At 46.4% G+C, this 17,136-nt stretch overlaps 1 protein-coding gene across 1 annotated transcript in view; it reads left to right on the top strand.

Moving 5' to 3' along the window:
- LOC120029867 (dual specificity mitogen-activated protein kinase kinase 6-like) overlaps positions 1-7,316 on the top strand; it is a 49,295-nt gene extending 41,979 nt beyond the window's left edge. The window contains exons 11-12 of the mRNA XM_038975175.1: positions 5,691-5,736; positions 6,762-7,316. Of these exons, the coding sequence (XP_038831103.1) occupies positions 5,691-5,736; positions 6,762-6,839 (124 nt within the window). The 3' untranslated portion in view covers positions 6,840-7,316. The remainder of the gene's footprint in view (positions 1-5,690; positions 5,737-6,761) is intronic.
- Positions 7,317-17,136: the final 9,820 nt, after the last annotated feature.

Genomic DNA, 17,136 nt, shown 5'->3' with positions numbered 1-17,136 from the left:
ATAGAGGGACTAACTAGATGATGTACAGGTAGCCTGGAGGGACTAACTAGATGATGTACAGGTAGCCTGGAGGGACTAGATGATGTACAGGTAGCCTGGAGGGACTAGATGATGTACAGGTAGCCTGGAGGGTCTAACTAGATGATGTACAGGTAGCCTGGAGGGTCTAACTAGATGATGTACAGGTAGCCTGGAGGGACTAGATGATGTACAGGTAGCCTGGAGGGACTAACTAGATGATGAACAGGTAGCCTGGAGGGACTAGATGATGAACAGGTAGCCTGGAGGGACTAGATGATGAACAGGTAGCCTGAAGGGTCTAACTAGATGATGAACAGGTAGCCTGGAGGGTCTAACTAGATGATGAACAGGTAGCCTGGAGGGACTAGATGATGAACAGGTAGCCTGAAGGGACTAGATGATAGTCGCTCTGGATAAGAGCGTCTGCTAAATGACTTAAATGTAAATGTAATGATGAACAGGTAGCCTGAAGGGACTAGATGATGAACAGGTAGCCTGCAGGGACTAGATGATGAACAGGTAGCCTGGAGGGACTAACTAGATGATGAACAGGTAGCCTGGAGGGACTAACTAGATGATGAACAGGTAGCCTGGAGGGACTAACTAGATGATGAACAGGTAGCCTGGAGGGACTAACTAGATGATGAACAGGTAGCCTGGAGGGACTAACTAGATGATGAACAGGTAGCCTGGAGGGACTAACTAGATGATGAACAGGTAGCCTGGAGGGACTAACTAGATGATGAACAGGTAGCCTGGAGGGACTAACTAGATGATGAACAGGTAGCCTGGAGGGACTAACTAGATGATGAACAGGTAGCCTGGAGGGACTAACTAGATGATGAACAGGTAGCCTGGAGGGACTAACTAGATGATGAACAGGTAGCCTGGAGGGACTAACTAGATGATGAACAGGTAGCCTGGAGGGACTAGATGATGAACAGGTAGCCTGGAGGGACTAACTAGATGCTGTACAGGTAGCCTGGAGGGACTAACTAGATGATGAACAGGTAGCCTGGAGGGACTAACTAGATGATGAACAGGTAGCCTGGAGGGACTAACTAGATGATGAACAGGTAGCCTGGAGGGACTAACTAGATGATGTACAGGTAGCCTGGAGGGACTAACTAAATGATGAACAGGTAGCCTGGAGGGACTAGATGATGAACAGGTAGCTTGGAGGGACTAGATGATGAACAGGTAGCCTGGAGGGACTATCTAGAGAGCTTGTTGGAGTGAGACTCACAAGACCATTTCTCTTGACAATTTTTCCCATGTTGTTGTAATAACCACAAGCCCTTTATGACCAGGACAGAATGTGCAGCATGTGCCCAGGTTCCAAAAGCTACCCTCTGTGGAGTGTCTTAATATTCACTTTCACCAGCCTGTTGTGTCCACTGTTAGGTCTTCACAGCAAGTATTTCATATTTACTCATGGTGTGTTTTTCCCGTAACCCATAATTGTTATGAATTTGTTTTACATGTAGACCTACAGTAGAGAAAGATAAATGTCATTTTCCCCAACATTTTGAACCTTGCTCATCGGTTATCTTTGTCTGTTGTGTTGTACAATGTAGGCCCTAGTTTTTTGGGTCATACTGCTGTCCAAAATGGAACCTATTGCTTTCCGTATGTAATGCACTACATTTGACCAGTGCTAATCTCTCTTTGATAATGGGTCACATACTGCACATTGTGTATCCACGTTCTAAGTCCCATTTTAAGTACTGTTATTGCTCATGCATGCAGGTATGCACCATTCATCTCTTACCAGGATGTTTATCCCATGTTTAGCTGGGCTTTGGCATAATTTACCAGTAGAGCTGTGGTTTAATTCAGCCGGGTCAGATGTTAAAGCAGGATTTTTCCAGCAGTGGATCAACAGCATTGTTTTATACCCCGGTGACTCAACTGTTTATGTGACAATAGGAAATTGGAATACCTGAGCAAACCTCTCCTCTGGCTTGAATGGAGATTATCCTCCTGTGGAAGAGTGGACTATTAACATGTAAAAGGGGGCATTGGGGATACTCTTACCTCACCCCACAATGTCAGGCATACACACTAGAGCCCTGCACAGGCATGCATTTTAAGCCTCAGCCCTACCCATGCCCACAAAGTGCAGGCCCTACTCTAGCCATGCCCACAAAGTGCAGGCCCTACTCTAGCCATGCCCACAAAGTGCAGGCCCTACTCCAGCCATGCCCACAAAGTGCAGGCCCTACCTTAGCCATGCCCACAAAGTGCAGGCCCTACCTTAGCCATGCCCACAAAGTGCAGGCCCTACCTTAGCCATGCCCACAAAGTGCAGGCCCTACTCCAGCCATGCCCACAAAGTGCAGGCCCTACCTTAGCCATGCCCACAAAGTGCAGGCCCTACCTTAGCCATGCCCACAAAGTGTAGGCCCTACTCCAGCCATGCCCACAAAGTGCAGGCCCTACCTTAGCCATGCCCACAAAGTGCAGGCCCTACCTTAGCCATGCCCACAAAGTGCAGGCCCTACCTTAGCCATGCCCACAAAGTGCAGGCCCTACCTTAGCCATGCCCACAAAGTGCAGGCCCTACCTTAGCCATGCCCACAAAGTGCAGGCCCTACTCCAGCCATGCCCACAAAGTGCAGGCCCTACTCCAGCCATGCCCACAAAGTGCAGGCCCTACTCCAGCCATGCCCACAAAGTGCAGGCCCTACTCCAGCCATGCCCACAAAGTGCAGGCCCTACTCTAGCCATGCCCACAAAGTGCAGGCCCTACTCTAGCCATGCCCACAAAGTGCAGGCCCTACTCTAGCCATGCCCACAAAGTGCAGGCCCTACTCTAGCCATGCCCACAAAGTGCAGGCCCTACTCTAGCCATGCCCACAAAGTGCAGGCCCTACTCTAGCCATGCCCACAAAGTGCAGGCCCTACTCTAGCCATGCCCACAAAGTGCAGGCCCTACTCCAGCCATGCCCACAAAGTGCAGGCCCTACCTTAGCCATGCCCACAAAGTGCAGGCCCTACTCCAGCCATGCCCACAAAGTGCAGGCCCTACCTTAGCCATGCCCACAAAGTGCACGCCCTACCTTAGCCATGCCCACAAAGTGCAGGCCCTACTCTAGCCATGCCCACAAAGTGCAGGCCCTACTCTAGCCATGCCCACAAAGTGCAGGCCCTACCTTAGCCATGCCCACAAAGTGCAGGCCCTACCTTAGCCATGCCCACAAAGTGCAGGCCCTACTCTAGCCATGCCCACAAAGTGCAGGCCCTACTCTAGCCATGCCCACAAAGTGCAGGCCCTACTCTAGCCATGCCCACAAAGTGCAGGCCCTACCTTAGCCATGCCCACAAAGTGCAGGCCCTACCTTAGCCATGCCCACAAAGTGCAGGCCCTACTCTAGCCATGCCCACAAAGTGCAGGCCCTACTCTAGCCATGCCCACAAAGTGCAGGCCCTACTCCAGCCATGCCCACAAAGTGCAGGCCCTACCTTAGCCATGCCCACAAAGTGCAGGCCCTACTCTAGCCATGCCCACAAAGTGCAGGCCCTACTCCAGCCATGCCCACAAAGTGCAGGCCCTACCTTAGCCATGCCCACAAAGTGCAGGCCCTACTCCAGCCATGCCCACAAAGTGCAGGCCCTACTCTAGCCATGCCCACAAAGTGCAGGCCCTACTCCAGCCATGCCCACAAAGTGCAGGCCCTACTCTAGCCATGCCCACAAAGTGCAGGCCCTACTCTAGCCATGCCCACAAAGTGCAGGCCCTACCTTAGCCATGCCCACAAAGTGCACGCCCTACCTTAGCCATGCCCACAAAGTGCACGCCCTACCTTAGCCATGCCCACAAAGTGCAGGCCCTACTCTAGCCATGCCCACAAAGTGCAGGCCCTACTCTAGCCATGCCCACAAAGTGCAGGCCCTACTCTAGCCATGCCCACAAAGTGCAGGCCCTACTCTAGCCATGCCCACAAAGTGCAGGCCCTACCTTAGCCATGCCCACAAAGTGCAGGCCCTACCTTAGCCATGCCCACAAAGTGCAGGCCCTACTCTAGCCATGCCCACAAAGTGCAGGCCCTACTCTAGCCATGCCCACAAAGTGCAGGCCCTACTCTAGCCATGCCCACAAAGTGCAGGCCCTACCTTAGCCATGCCCACAAAGTGCAGGCCCTACCTTAGCCATGCCCACAAAGTGCAGGCCCTACTCTAGCCATGCCCACAAAGTGCAGGCCCTACTCTAGCCATGCCCACAAAGTGCAGGCCCTACTCCAGCCATGCCCACAAAGTGCAGGCCCTACCTTAGCCATGCCCACAAAGTGCAGGCCCTACTCTAGCCATGCCCACAAAGTGCAGGCCCTACTCTAGCCATGCCCACAAAGTGCAGGCCCTACTCCAGCCATGCCCACAAAGTGCAGGCCCTACTCCAGCCATGCCCACAAAGTGCAGGCCCTACTCCAGCCATGCCCACAAAGTGCAGGCCCTACTCCAGCCATGCCCACAAAGTGCAGGCCCTACTCCAGCCATGCCCACAAAGTGCAGGCCCTACTCCAGCCATGCCCACAAAGTGCAGGCCCTACTCCAGCCATGCCCACAAAGTGCAGGCCCTACTCCAGCCATGCCCACAAAGTGCAGGCCCTACCTTAGCCATGCCCACAAAGTGCAGGCCCTACCTTAGCCATGCCCACAAAGTGCAGGCCCTACCTTAGCCATGCCCACAAAGTGCAGGCCCTACTCTAGCCATGCCCACAAAGTGCAGGCCCTACCTTAGCCATGCCCACAAAGTGCAGGCCCTACCTTAGCCATGCCCACAAAGTGCAGGCCCAATCAGAAATAACTTCCTTCGTTAGTATCCGTTAGGCACAGCTGCACAACATAGCTCTTAAAGGGGCAATGGCGTCTTAAAAGGAAAATGACATACTTTGTTTTAGAATCCCCCAAATAAAATGTTGAGTGAATAAGAATGAATAATGAATTATATGTATTCGTATTTATAATACAGTTATTAGTATTCTTAAATGACAATCTGGATGTGTCCAGTGGGGTAAATGCAGATGGATAAACCCCAACTCTGCTGCATGTTATAGGCTAAAGATGATCATGCTTATTGCTAATAGCACATCTGATAATATAGGCCATGCATAGAAATTGTATTTTAGATGGTGTCAGCATCATTTTTATTTTTATACATTTTTAGGTATAATTAGGTCCTTTCTAAAAAGTCACCAGAACTGAGCATTTCACTCCTTCAACATAGAAATTATCTCGACGAAGACCCCGGACCCTCTAAGCAAGGGGACTGGAATTGGGAAATCTCGCAGTTTAATATGTACAAAATTAGCCTCTTTCTCTGAAAGCATGCCTTCTAGTTTCAGTAAGGGGACGTTAACTTGGCCCCAGATAATCAATCTGAGATCCACTTAAGTTTCAGTCATGGCATTTTTTTTGTTGCTTTTACCCCTGAGCTAATTAACTTCCACATGGCAGAAGGGAGGATAGATCACATGCTGAACACTGTACTACAATTATTATTTTTTATCTCTGTCTCTCTCGTTTCTTCTCAACTATTATTTTTACTCTGTTAACAGTTCCACGTTCGCTTGCAGCTGATGCAATCATTCAGTCTGCCTGGACTGGGAGATACGTTACCAGATATTACTAATCTAATCTTCTATCTCATTGCCCATTTTCGTTCTCAGCTTAAAGAAAAATTCCAAAGAGCGGCCAAACTACCCAGAACTCATGGTGAGTGTGTTTTGAACTTTGGAGATCTCCCGTTATGTGGACACATTGTGTCCTCTTGCATTTACTCTTAGTTCACCACTAGATGGGAGACTTAGTCCAGTGATACATCATGCTTTGTTATCAATCAAATTTCAATCAAATGTATTTATGAAGCCCTTCGTACATCAGCTGATGTCACAAAGTGCTGTACAGAAACCCAGCCTAAAACCCCCAAACAGCAAGCAATGCAGGTGTAGAAGCAGGGTGGCTAGGAAACACTCCCTAGAAAGGCCAGAACATAGGAAGAAACCTAGAGAAGAACCAAACTATGAGGGGTGGCCAGTCCTCTTCTAGCTGTGCCGGGTGGAGATTATAACAGATCATGGCCAAGATGTTCAAATGTTCATAGATGACCAGCAGGGTCAAATAATAATAATCACAGTGGTTGTAGAGGGTGCAACAGGTTAGCATCTCAGGAGTAAATGTCAGTTGGCTTTTCATAGCCGATCATTCAGAGTATCTCTACCGTTCCTGCGCTCTCTAGAGAGTTGAAAACAGCAGGTCCGGGATAAGGTCGCACGTCCGGTGAACAGGTCAGGGTTCCATAGCCGCAGGCAGAACAGTTGAAACTGGAGCAGCAGCACAACCAGGTGGACTGGGGACAGCAAGGAGACATCAGGCCAGGTAGTCCTGAGGCATGGTCATAGGGCTCAGGTCCTCCGAGAGGGAGAAAGAAAGAGAGAATTAGAGAGCGCATACTTAAACTCACAAAGGACACCGGATAAGACAGGAGAAGTACTCCAGATATAACAGACTGACCCTAGCCCCCCGACACATAAACTATTGCAGCATAAATACTGGAGGCTGAGACAGGAGGGGTCGGGAGATACATCTCCCCATTTTAATAATCTCCCCACTTCATTTAGATTTTTATCCAATCAATGCTATTGATTATATATCACACTGTTGTTGAGGATATTATTTTAATGTTATATTTGATTCTGCATAAATCAGTCTCTTCTTCTGGTTTCTTCTCTCCATCCCAGCAACATCCCTTCTTCATCTCCCATGAATCCTTAGACACCGACGTGGCTAGCTTTGTCAAGGTCATCCTCGGGGACTGACGAGCGCCCTGATCTAACCCAACCCAATGCACTGACCAATGGCCACGGGGGAGGCGGACCTACACAAAAAAAGCACCAATCACAAACCCTATTACCTGCGGGACTCCACCCCCTCCCTAGTTCCCGACCCCTCCCTTTGGCACAGTGCAGATGGACATTAGAGGAACTCAGAGGAACTGAGTGAGGAGTTATTCTTAAGGCCATAAGGCCCTTGCATATTACATATGGGCAGGGGGCCAAGATGGGGAAATTACTGCAATTTTCAGTATTGGAGCACCGGCCCATATATAATCTGGATTAATTTAAATGTATAATAATATCTGTATGAAATGTGATCCCCCCCCAACCTCTAAATTTGTCCCACCCTTGTTACTGTACTAGACTCAGTACTAAAACAGATTTCATTGTTAGATGTTAGTGAATTAAGCAACGTGTGGATTATGCCCTGTCCTATACAGTACCACAGTATGAGTCATAATACCCATAAAACCTAGCGGTCAAACAGGGAAATATTTCCAATTGTTTTTCCACCATTCATTTTTCCCCATTGGGGATTTTTAGAAAACACTTAAAATAAGGGCTGTGTTTCGTGTAGACTTACCGTGCCATGACGTTTTGATAACCATGTAAATCTCTCTCAGACAAGGTGACTTTCATCAATATATTCGCCTGTATTTACCCCCCCCCCCCCCCAAAATGAAATGCTAATTAGCTGCTAATGTTGCTATCATAAAGATCTACACATGTCATGATGATCTGGACTGCCGAATCGAGGCAAAGGTAAGAATCTCTGAATCACAGGAGGCTGCTGAGGGGAGGACGGCTCATAATAATGGCTGGAATGGCATACCATTCCATTTATTGTGTTCCAGCAATTACTATAAACACATCCTCCCCAATTAAGGTGTCACCAGCCGCCTGCGCTCTGGATTAATTATGTGATATTAGTAATTAATAAATTGGCTACATTTCTTTAAATGGGCAATTCTGTGAAGTGTCTTGTGCAAGTTTTAAATTGACACAATACATGTCAGCAAAGGTGTCTTTATATTTTTAACGTTTAATTTTATTTGATGTGCAGGAGCTTGCAGGGATTTGTAATTTGCGTGTTTTCTACTTTGATGCTAATAAGCATTTTTTTTAAATCTGAAAGTCACCTTGTCCTAGAGAGATTTACATGGTTATCAAAACGTCACGTCGGGGTAAACAGCTCTTATTTGAAGTGTTTCGAAAATCCCCTATGGGGATAAATGAATGGTTGAAAAAACGATTGGAACCATTTCCCTGTTTGACCGCTAGGTTTCATGGGTATTAGGACACCTCCACTGTGGGTCTCTATTGGTCAATCCCTGAAATATTTTCAAACGCAATGTAAGAAAACAGAAAACAGGTTTCTTTTTTTTTAACAACTGAAAGTGATATGAATATATCTATGTATAATCTCAGTGTTTGTATTATACTCAAGCTCAAGTGTTGTATTGGTTTACTAATTCACTGCATGTACAGAAAATATATAATATAGAATGGACTGGTATCAGTCGCCTTTGAAAGACCGAGAGATTCAGATTCTCGACTGTCCAGTGGTTAAATAGTACACAAGTCTATAATGGTTGGGAGGTGTCATTCAGAAGTGCAGTGGGTTTGTCAAAGGAAGTTACTGCACTTTGCTCTCGACTGCTCTCTCATGTATAGGTCTACTTCACATTGTGGGCTTTGTGTGTGTGTGTGTTCGGTGTCTCTGTGTGTGTGTGAGGAGCGTGCGTCTGTGTTTATGTGGCCGCCTTCTATGTGTGCTACATGTGTTTAAAGTGAAGTATATGTGGTCGTTGTGGTCCTAGTCACTTCCTGAATATTCTTCTCTTCTGAGCCAGTCACAATACTTTCCCCACTGTATGTTGAACTGGAATAGACTAATAGTTATACTGCTATTATTATTATTATTATTATTATTATATAGCTTATATTTATGTATACTGATGAGATACAGGATACTGATATATTAACTGCTGTTTTCCCTTTGAAAAACGTAGTATTAACAATATACCGTCTTATTTTACTGTTTGTGTGTGTGTGTGTGTGTGTGTGTGTGTGTGTGTGTGTGTGTGTGTGTGTGTGTGTGTGTGTGTGTGTGTGTCGTTCTTGACAGAATGCTTTAATGAAACAGTTACTTATAACACAAGCCTTATCTGTGCCTCTAAAAATACAGAAAACAAAATAACTGTTGCCAGGTAAAGAGATGTTCTGTATTCAACAAGGCAAGTCATCCCCCCCCCCCCCCCCCCACACACTTTATTCACTCGGCATGTGCCCCTTTCTGTCCAATGGGGTAATTTATGGACAATATTTAGGGTGCCCCTTTTGGCTCAAGAACACCCCCAGAGGCAAACATAATGTACAGTCCTTTTGTTCAGTGTTAACTCCTCCACATTACTCTATATATCATCAAATCTACTCTACCTGCTGAACACTGCAGGAGCATATAAACTCACAATTAGCTTGCATAGGTTCTAGAATGAAGCTGTTTTTGCATTTACCGCCCCCCCCCCCCCCCCCCCCCCCCTCCTCCACATTTTTCTTTATCATTAAGTTTACCTACTTGGACTACAGTATCATATTAACTCACCACTTGCTTGCATAGGTTTCAAAATGTATTTGTTAGCATACTCTCTCACCCCTCTCCCTCCCGACCGAACCCAGTCTACTAGATTGTGACAGTCATGCCAGTCTTTGGTTTCACAACTGTGGGATGAATAGAGTCTGACGTATGCAGTGGTAGTTTGATGCCGTGTCAAAACATACAACTCATTTACATGAGATTTCAAATACTTTTTTTTTTTCTTTTTTTTTAATGCTTCTGAAACTGTAGTCTAGTTTGACGGAAGCCTTGGTTGTCGCTTGTTATTCTTGTGGTGGCTGATACTGTGTACAGGCCGACGTCCGTTGCTTTCTGCTGCTTTCTGAGAGTGACTGGCAAGATGGCTGATGCTCTTGAGCCTCTGTTATTATGGAAGAACTACTGTAAATGTTATGATGCGGGAAAATGGGAAGGCGGGATATAATCACATTTCAATAACGAAATGCACAGTTCTCTTTTTGTGTGCGTGTGTGTCCTGCTTTTGGAAACTTTCAACGGTTCTTTCAGCAAACAATTTCTATCTTATTTCAATGTTGCTTAACAAAGAAAACAAATATATTACGGACTCCAGACATTCATACCTGTATTCCTGTCTTGTACTCATTTTGCAAAGTAGACCCAGATTTGAATATGTTGTAACTTAGTGTTAGGGCAACTGTCATCTGTTCCACCTTGGTGTTGAGTCTGAGTCCTGCTATTCTCTTGTCCAGTAGCCCGTTCTGTTCTTTCAACTATACAAACATCCATGCATTGATGTCCTCCGCTTGTCTGTAGAGACAATCAGCCCTGGGCTATAAAACCTTTCCTGTCCTTCTTATCTATATGTGCTGTTGTAGCACCTTCCTCTTTCAACCACCATCCAAGAGCCCAGACCATTACCAGACCTACTGCGTTCAACCACCATCCAAGAGCCCAGACCATTACCAGACCTACTGCATTCAACTACCATCCAAGAGCCCAGACCATTACCAGACCTACTGCGTTCAACCACCATCCAAGAGCCCAGACCATTACCAGACCTACTGCGTTCAACTACCATCCAAGAGCCCAGACCATTACCAGACCTACTGCGTTCAACCACCATCCAAGAGCCCAGACCATTACCAGACCTACTGCGTTCAACTACCATTCCAAGAGCCCAGACCATTACCAGACCTACTGCGTTCAACTACCATCCAAGAGCCCAGACCATTACCAGACCTACTGCGTTCAACCACCATCCAAGAGCCCAGACCATTACCAGACCTACAGCGTTCAACTACCATCCAAGAGCCCAGACCATTACCAGACCTACTGCGTTCAACCACCTTCCAAGAGCCCAGACCATTACCAGACCTACTGCGTTCAACTACCATCCAAGAGCCCAGACCATTACCAGACCTACTGCGTTCAACTACCATCCAAGAGCCCAGACCATTACCAGACCTACTGCGTTCAACCACCATCCAAGAGCCCAGACCATTACCAGACCTACTGCGTTCAACTACCATCCAAGAGCCCAGAACATTACCAGACCTACTGCGTTCAACCACCATCCAAGAGCCCAGACCATTACCAGACCTACTGCGTTCAACCACCATCCAAGAGCCCAGACCATTACCAGACCTACTGCGTTCAACCACCATCCAAGAGCCCAGACCATTACCAGACCTACAGCGTTCAACTACCATCCAAGAGCCCAGACCATTACCAGACCTACTGCGTTCAACCACCATCCAAGAGCCCAGACCATTACCAGACCTACTGCGTTCAACTACCATCCAAGAGCCCAGACCATTACCAGACCTACTGCGTTCAACCACCATCCAAGAGCCCAGACCATTACCAGACCTACTGCGTTCAACTACCATCCAAGAGCCCAGACCATTACCAGACCTACTGCTTTCAACCACCATCCAAGAGCCCAGACCATTACCAGACCTACTGCGTTCAACTACCATCCAAGAGCCCAGACCATTACCAGACCTACTGCGTTCAACCACCATCCAAGAGCCCAGACCATTACCAGACCTACTGCGTTCAACTACCATCCAAGAGCCCAGACCATTACCAGACCTACTGCGTTCAACCACCATCCAAGAGCCCAGACCATTACCAGACCTACTGCGTTCAACTACCATCCAAGAGCCCAGACCATTACCAGACCTACTGCGTTCAACCACCATCCAAGAGCCCAGACCATTACCAGACCTACTGCGTTCAACTACCATCCAAGAGCCCAGACCATTACCAGACCTACTGCTTTCAACCACCATCCAAGAGCCCAGACCATTACCAGACCTACTGCGTTCAACTACCATCCAAGAGCCCAGACCATTACCAGACCTACTGCGTTCAACCACCATCCAAGAGCCCAGACCATTACCAGACCTACTGCGTTCAACTACCATCCAAGAGCCCAGACCATTACCAGACCTACGGCATTCCACAGTAGTGGATCTATTGTGCTTTGCCCCTTGGCATGACAGGTACAGTGGTACAGGACATGCTGTGCCATCAACACACATGATTGCTAAGGTCTGGTCACCCACAATGTGGCGCTGTTTTCCCCCTGCAGCTTCTGAAAGCCACTGAGATCTTAAAGACCAACGTCTCTTTTCAACAGTGTTCCACTGTTGGCTATTCTAATGGCCGTGTTGCATGACTGTTACTGTCTTCTGCTGGTCCAATGTTTTATAATATTAGATGGATTATATGCTCATAAGATTCAAGTCATGAAACCAAAATGTATTGCTTTATTATTATAACTAATGGTTTGTCCAGAAATCTGTAGCCATCTCCCACAATTTTTGAATTGGTCACATCATCCCTGCTTTCTTTTGTAATGTTTTAACTCTTTCTCTCAGACTGTTCCTGTCCTGTCTCTTCCTAGAAAGAGCTCTGAGTCTTAGTGTGGCCACCCACTGATGTCCTGGCCAGGTCCCTAATGGGCCCAGTCTCCTCTCTATTCTTCACACACACCCTCCTCATCACTCTGATTTATTCATTGGGTGGGCCAAGGAGCTGGAACACGTGAGTTCAGGCTGAGGAGAGAGAGACTAATTCAGGGACATGGTGTCTGTACCCTACCTATCCCTTTGTGACAGACTCTTACTATCAAACAGCCAGAGCCCACGCAAGACGTGCGATATTTGGTTCTGTGTGCCAAGATTTGTGCCCTGATTGGAGCGATGATTGGCTGGTAGAACACAGCTTCTTAGTGATGCTGTTCCCATCTGCTAGTTATCATATCAGTCATTTTTAGACTTTTTATTTGATCTTTGCTTGAGGCTGTTTAGGCCTATCTTCGAACACTGAAAATCTTTAATATCGTTAGCATCATATAACCGGTTGCATTTGGTGAAAGGAAGTTTTAGCTCAGCCAATGTTACGGGCAGTTTGTGTGGTTACTGTTATTTTTTTTTTAATGTATTTTATTTAACCTTTTATTTAAATAGGCAAGTCAGTTAAGATGAAGAACAGATTTTTATTTTACAATGACGGCTTACTCCGGCCAAACCCTGACAACGCTGCGCTAATTGTGCGCCGCCCTATGGGACTCCCAATCACGGCCGGTTGTGATAAAGCTTGACATCGAACCAGGGTCTGTAGTGACGCCTCTAGCACTGAGATGCAGTGCCTTAGACCACTGCGCCACTCAGGAGTTTGAATTTACTAGAGGTATGATTTCAAGTGTTGTTGTTGGAAGTTGGTTGATATGATATATTATTTGTTATTTTTGTCACGTACAGTTGTTGATATTGCATTTTTGTTGGGGATAGAGGATAGTGCTCAGTTTTATTCTGACTGTAGTGTGTGTGTGTGTGTGTGTGTGTGTGGTGTGTGTGTGTGTGGTGTGTGTGTGTGTGTGTGTGTGTGTGTGTGTGTGTGTGTGTGTTTGTGTGTGTGTGTTGGGTTCTTCTGTTCCTGTAGGGATCTAAACTCCACAAATATTCCAACAAGGATAGTAAAACAAGGATAAATTTCCCACATCCCCATGAGGACAACAGCTATTTTAGGTTTAAGGTTAGGGTTAGTATAAGAGGTTTGGGTTATGGTTACGAGTTCAGGTTAGGGTTAGTATAAGAGGTTTGGGTTATGGTTACGAGTTAAGGTTAGGGTTAGTATAAGAGGTTTGGGTTATGGTTACGAGTTCAGGTTAGGGTTAGTATAAGAGGTTTGGGTTATGGTTACGAGTTCAGGTTAGGGTTAGTATAAGAGGTTTGGGTTATGGTTACGAGTTAAGGTTAGGGTTAGTATAAGAGGTTTGGGTTATGGTTACGAGTTAGGGTTAGTATAAGAGGTTTGGGTTATGGTTACGAGTTCAGGTTAGGGTTAGCTCTTAGGGAAAATAGGATTTTGAATGGAAATACATTTTAGGTCCCCATGAGGATAGAAGAACATAAGATGTGTGTGTGTTATGGGACATGTCTAATACAGTCAGTGGATAGGCTGGAGGCCAGTGCTATCTTTATCCACTCTGTTCCTGAACTGAGCTGGAGGGCAGTGCTATATTTATCCTCTCTGTTCCTGAACTGAGCTGGAGGGCAGTGCTATATTTATCCTCTCTGCTCCTGAATTGAGCTGGAGGGCAGTGCTATATTTTTCCTCTCTGTTCCTGAACTGAGCTGGAGGGCAGTGCTATATTTATCCTCTCTGTTCCTGAACTGAGCTGGAGGGCAGTGCTATATTTATCCTCTCTGTTCCTGAACTGAGCTGGAGGGCAGTGCTATATTTATCCTCTCTGTTCCTGAACTGAGCTGGAGGGCAGTGCTATATTTATCCTCTCTGCTCCTGAACTGAGCTGGAGGGCAGTGCTATATTTATCCTCTCTGTTCCTGAACTGAGCTGGAGGGCAGTGCTATATTTATCCTCTCTGTTCCTGAACTGAGCTGGAGGGCAGTGCTATCTTTATCCTCTCTGTTCCTGAACTGAGCTGGAGGGCAGTGCTATATTTATACTCTCTGCTCCTGAACTGAGCTGGAGGGCAGTGCTATATTTATCCTCTCTGTTCCTGAACTGAGCTGGAGGGCAGTGCTATATTTATCCTCTCTGTTCCTGAACTGAGCTGGAGGGCAGTGCTATATTTATCCTCTCTGTTCCTGAACTGAGCTGAACTCTCCTGGAAGATACTAAGGCCAGTCATGTCTGTCACACACACACACACACACACACGCGCACGCGCACGCGCACGCGCACACGCACACGCACACGCACACGCACACGCACACACACACACACACACACACACACACACACACACACACACACACACACACACACACACACACACACACACACACACACACACACACACAGTAGGCTCTCCCAGGGAGCCAGACGTGCATGATGGAAGGATGATTTCCTGCCTCTCTCGTGTGTGTGTGTGGGTTGGTCGGTGTGTGTGTCTGTCTGTCAGTGGTTCTATTTGCGTGCTCATTAGTAGTACCCACCTGTTGAAATTGTCACCCAGGGTTTGTCATCGTGGCAGGACGTCACAGTGGAATATATGTCCAGTCAACTATCCATCCTCACGTGTGTTGTCATATCCCACTGTCTGATTCTTCCAGGTTTCTGACTTATCCCATTTAGTTTTTCCCAGCCGTGTATTTTGGGACTTTGTATTGGTAAAACGGGAATTCTTCTTTTCGGGAATCGGAGGGTCGGTTATTCATTTAAAAAAGTCACAGGTTAAACAGGTAGGGATGAGTCATTGTCTGAAAGTTGAAAGCTAAGAATCATAGGATGCTGTTTTTGTCACCATCTTCCTCATCCTCTTCCTTCTCATGCCTGATAAAACCAGTGACATGATGACTTCCCATCCAAACTGGAAATGGAACGTTTTTAGTCAGTTTGTACTTTCCCCGTTGTTCTTCTCTACTCAAACATCACCCAGCCCTCTTCTCAGAAGCTGTAAATTTAGTCGTCATCAAAAACAAATTGCTGTTCTGTTATGCATTTGCCAGACTATATCAAGTGTACATTTGTTGTGTTTGTGAAGTGTGTGAAAACTATGCTTTTGTTTTCACACATTATTGCAAAACATTTTTGCTTAAATGTTCTTTGTTAAGGTGAGCTGTGTAGCCATCAGACTCACTTTGTTGGAATATGGAAACTTTTGGAGCTTAGTGTCTCTGTGGCCAATGGATACCTGGCTGCAGGTACAGTACATGCAGCTGTGCTTGACTTGTGTTGTGCTCTTTTGTGGGGGATCCGATTCAAGCCAGGCGTGTGTTTGTGGGAGTGGGATGATGTGAATGCAATGGGGAGGGATTGTGGATGAGTCTATATTGTCAATGCTGACTGGTTTCAGAAAATACATTTGCAGAGATGGTTTCAAATGCTACTGTAAGTAAAATGGAGAAGAGCGAGGGGGGCATATATTCTATTGTATGATGGGCGGTTGGGCAGGGTTACCGTGGTGACCATTGCCGTGGGGAAGTGAAGTTCTCAGTATATTTACACGTTGATCTCTTTAAAGCTTCTGATTTTTAAAAAAGACTGATGACTGTTTGCTTCTTAGAGCTAAATGAATTTCTATTAAATATTTTAAAAAGATTGCTCAAACTGATTGTGTGCGATTGTAATGATGGAAATTCAATAAAAGGTATTTTTACACAATAATTTTGTGTGTGTCCTCTTTCTTTCTCATTCTTCTTTGTGTCTTTGTGAGAAGGGCCAGCCAGGACCGGGGCAAGGAGGAAAACAGTTTTTCTTATTTTTTTCTTCTTTATGGCTCTGGCCCAATGTTAAAAGAACAGACGGACTGAAACCTGTCGACAACAGCGAAAAAGAGAGATGTGTTACGTAGTACTGACTGACGTAGTACTGACTGACGTAGTACTGACTGGCGTAGTACTGTCTGGCGTAGTACTGACTGGCGTAGTACTGACTGGCGTAGTACTGACTGGCGTAGTACTGACTGGCGTAGTACTGAATGACGTAGTACTGCACTACAAAGACAGAGGATGTGTCCCAAATGATACCATGCCCCGAGTGAGGAGCCCGAAAGTAGTACACTACCCTATGGGTCCTGGTATAAAGTAGTGCACTACCCTATGGCCCCTGGTCGAAAGTAGTGCACTACCCTATGGGTCCTGGTATAAAGTAGTACACTACCTTATGGGCCCTGGTATAAAGTAGTGCACTACCCTATGGGCCCTGGTATAAAGTAGTACACTACCTTATGGGCCCTGGTATAAAGTAGTGCACTACCCTATGGGCCCTGGTATAAAGTAGTACACTACCTTATGGGCCCTGGTATAAAGTAGTGCACTACCCTATGGGCCCTGGTATAAAGTAGTACACTACCTTATGGGCCCTGGTATAAAGTAGTACACTACCTTATGGGCCCTGGTATAAAGTAGTGCACTACCCTATGGGCCCTGGTATAAAGTAGTACACTACCTTATGGGCCCTGGTATAAAGTAGTGCACTACCCTATGGGCCCTGGTATAAAGTAGTACACTACCTTATGGGCCCTGGTATAAAGTAGTACACTACCCTATGGGCCCTGGTATAAAGTAGTACACTACCTTATGGGCCCTGGTATAAAGTAGTGCACTACCTTATGGGCCCTGGTATAAAGTAGTACACTACCCTATGGCCCCTGGTCGAAAATAGTGCGTTATATGGGTGATTCTACAGAAGTGGTGCAATTTGGTGTTCTCTGGCAAATGCCAA

The sequence above is a fragment of the Salvelinus namaycush genome, chromosome 35 (assembly GCF_016432855.1).
Source record: "Salvelinus namaycush isolate Seneca chromosome 35, SaNama_1.0, whole genome shotgun sequence".
NCBI classification, from domain to species: Eukaryota; Metazoa; Chordata; class Actinopteri; order Salmoniformes; family Salmonidae; genus Salvelinus; species Salvelinus namaycush.
This window is presented reverse-complemented; position numbering and strand designations above follow the sequence as displayed.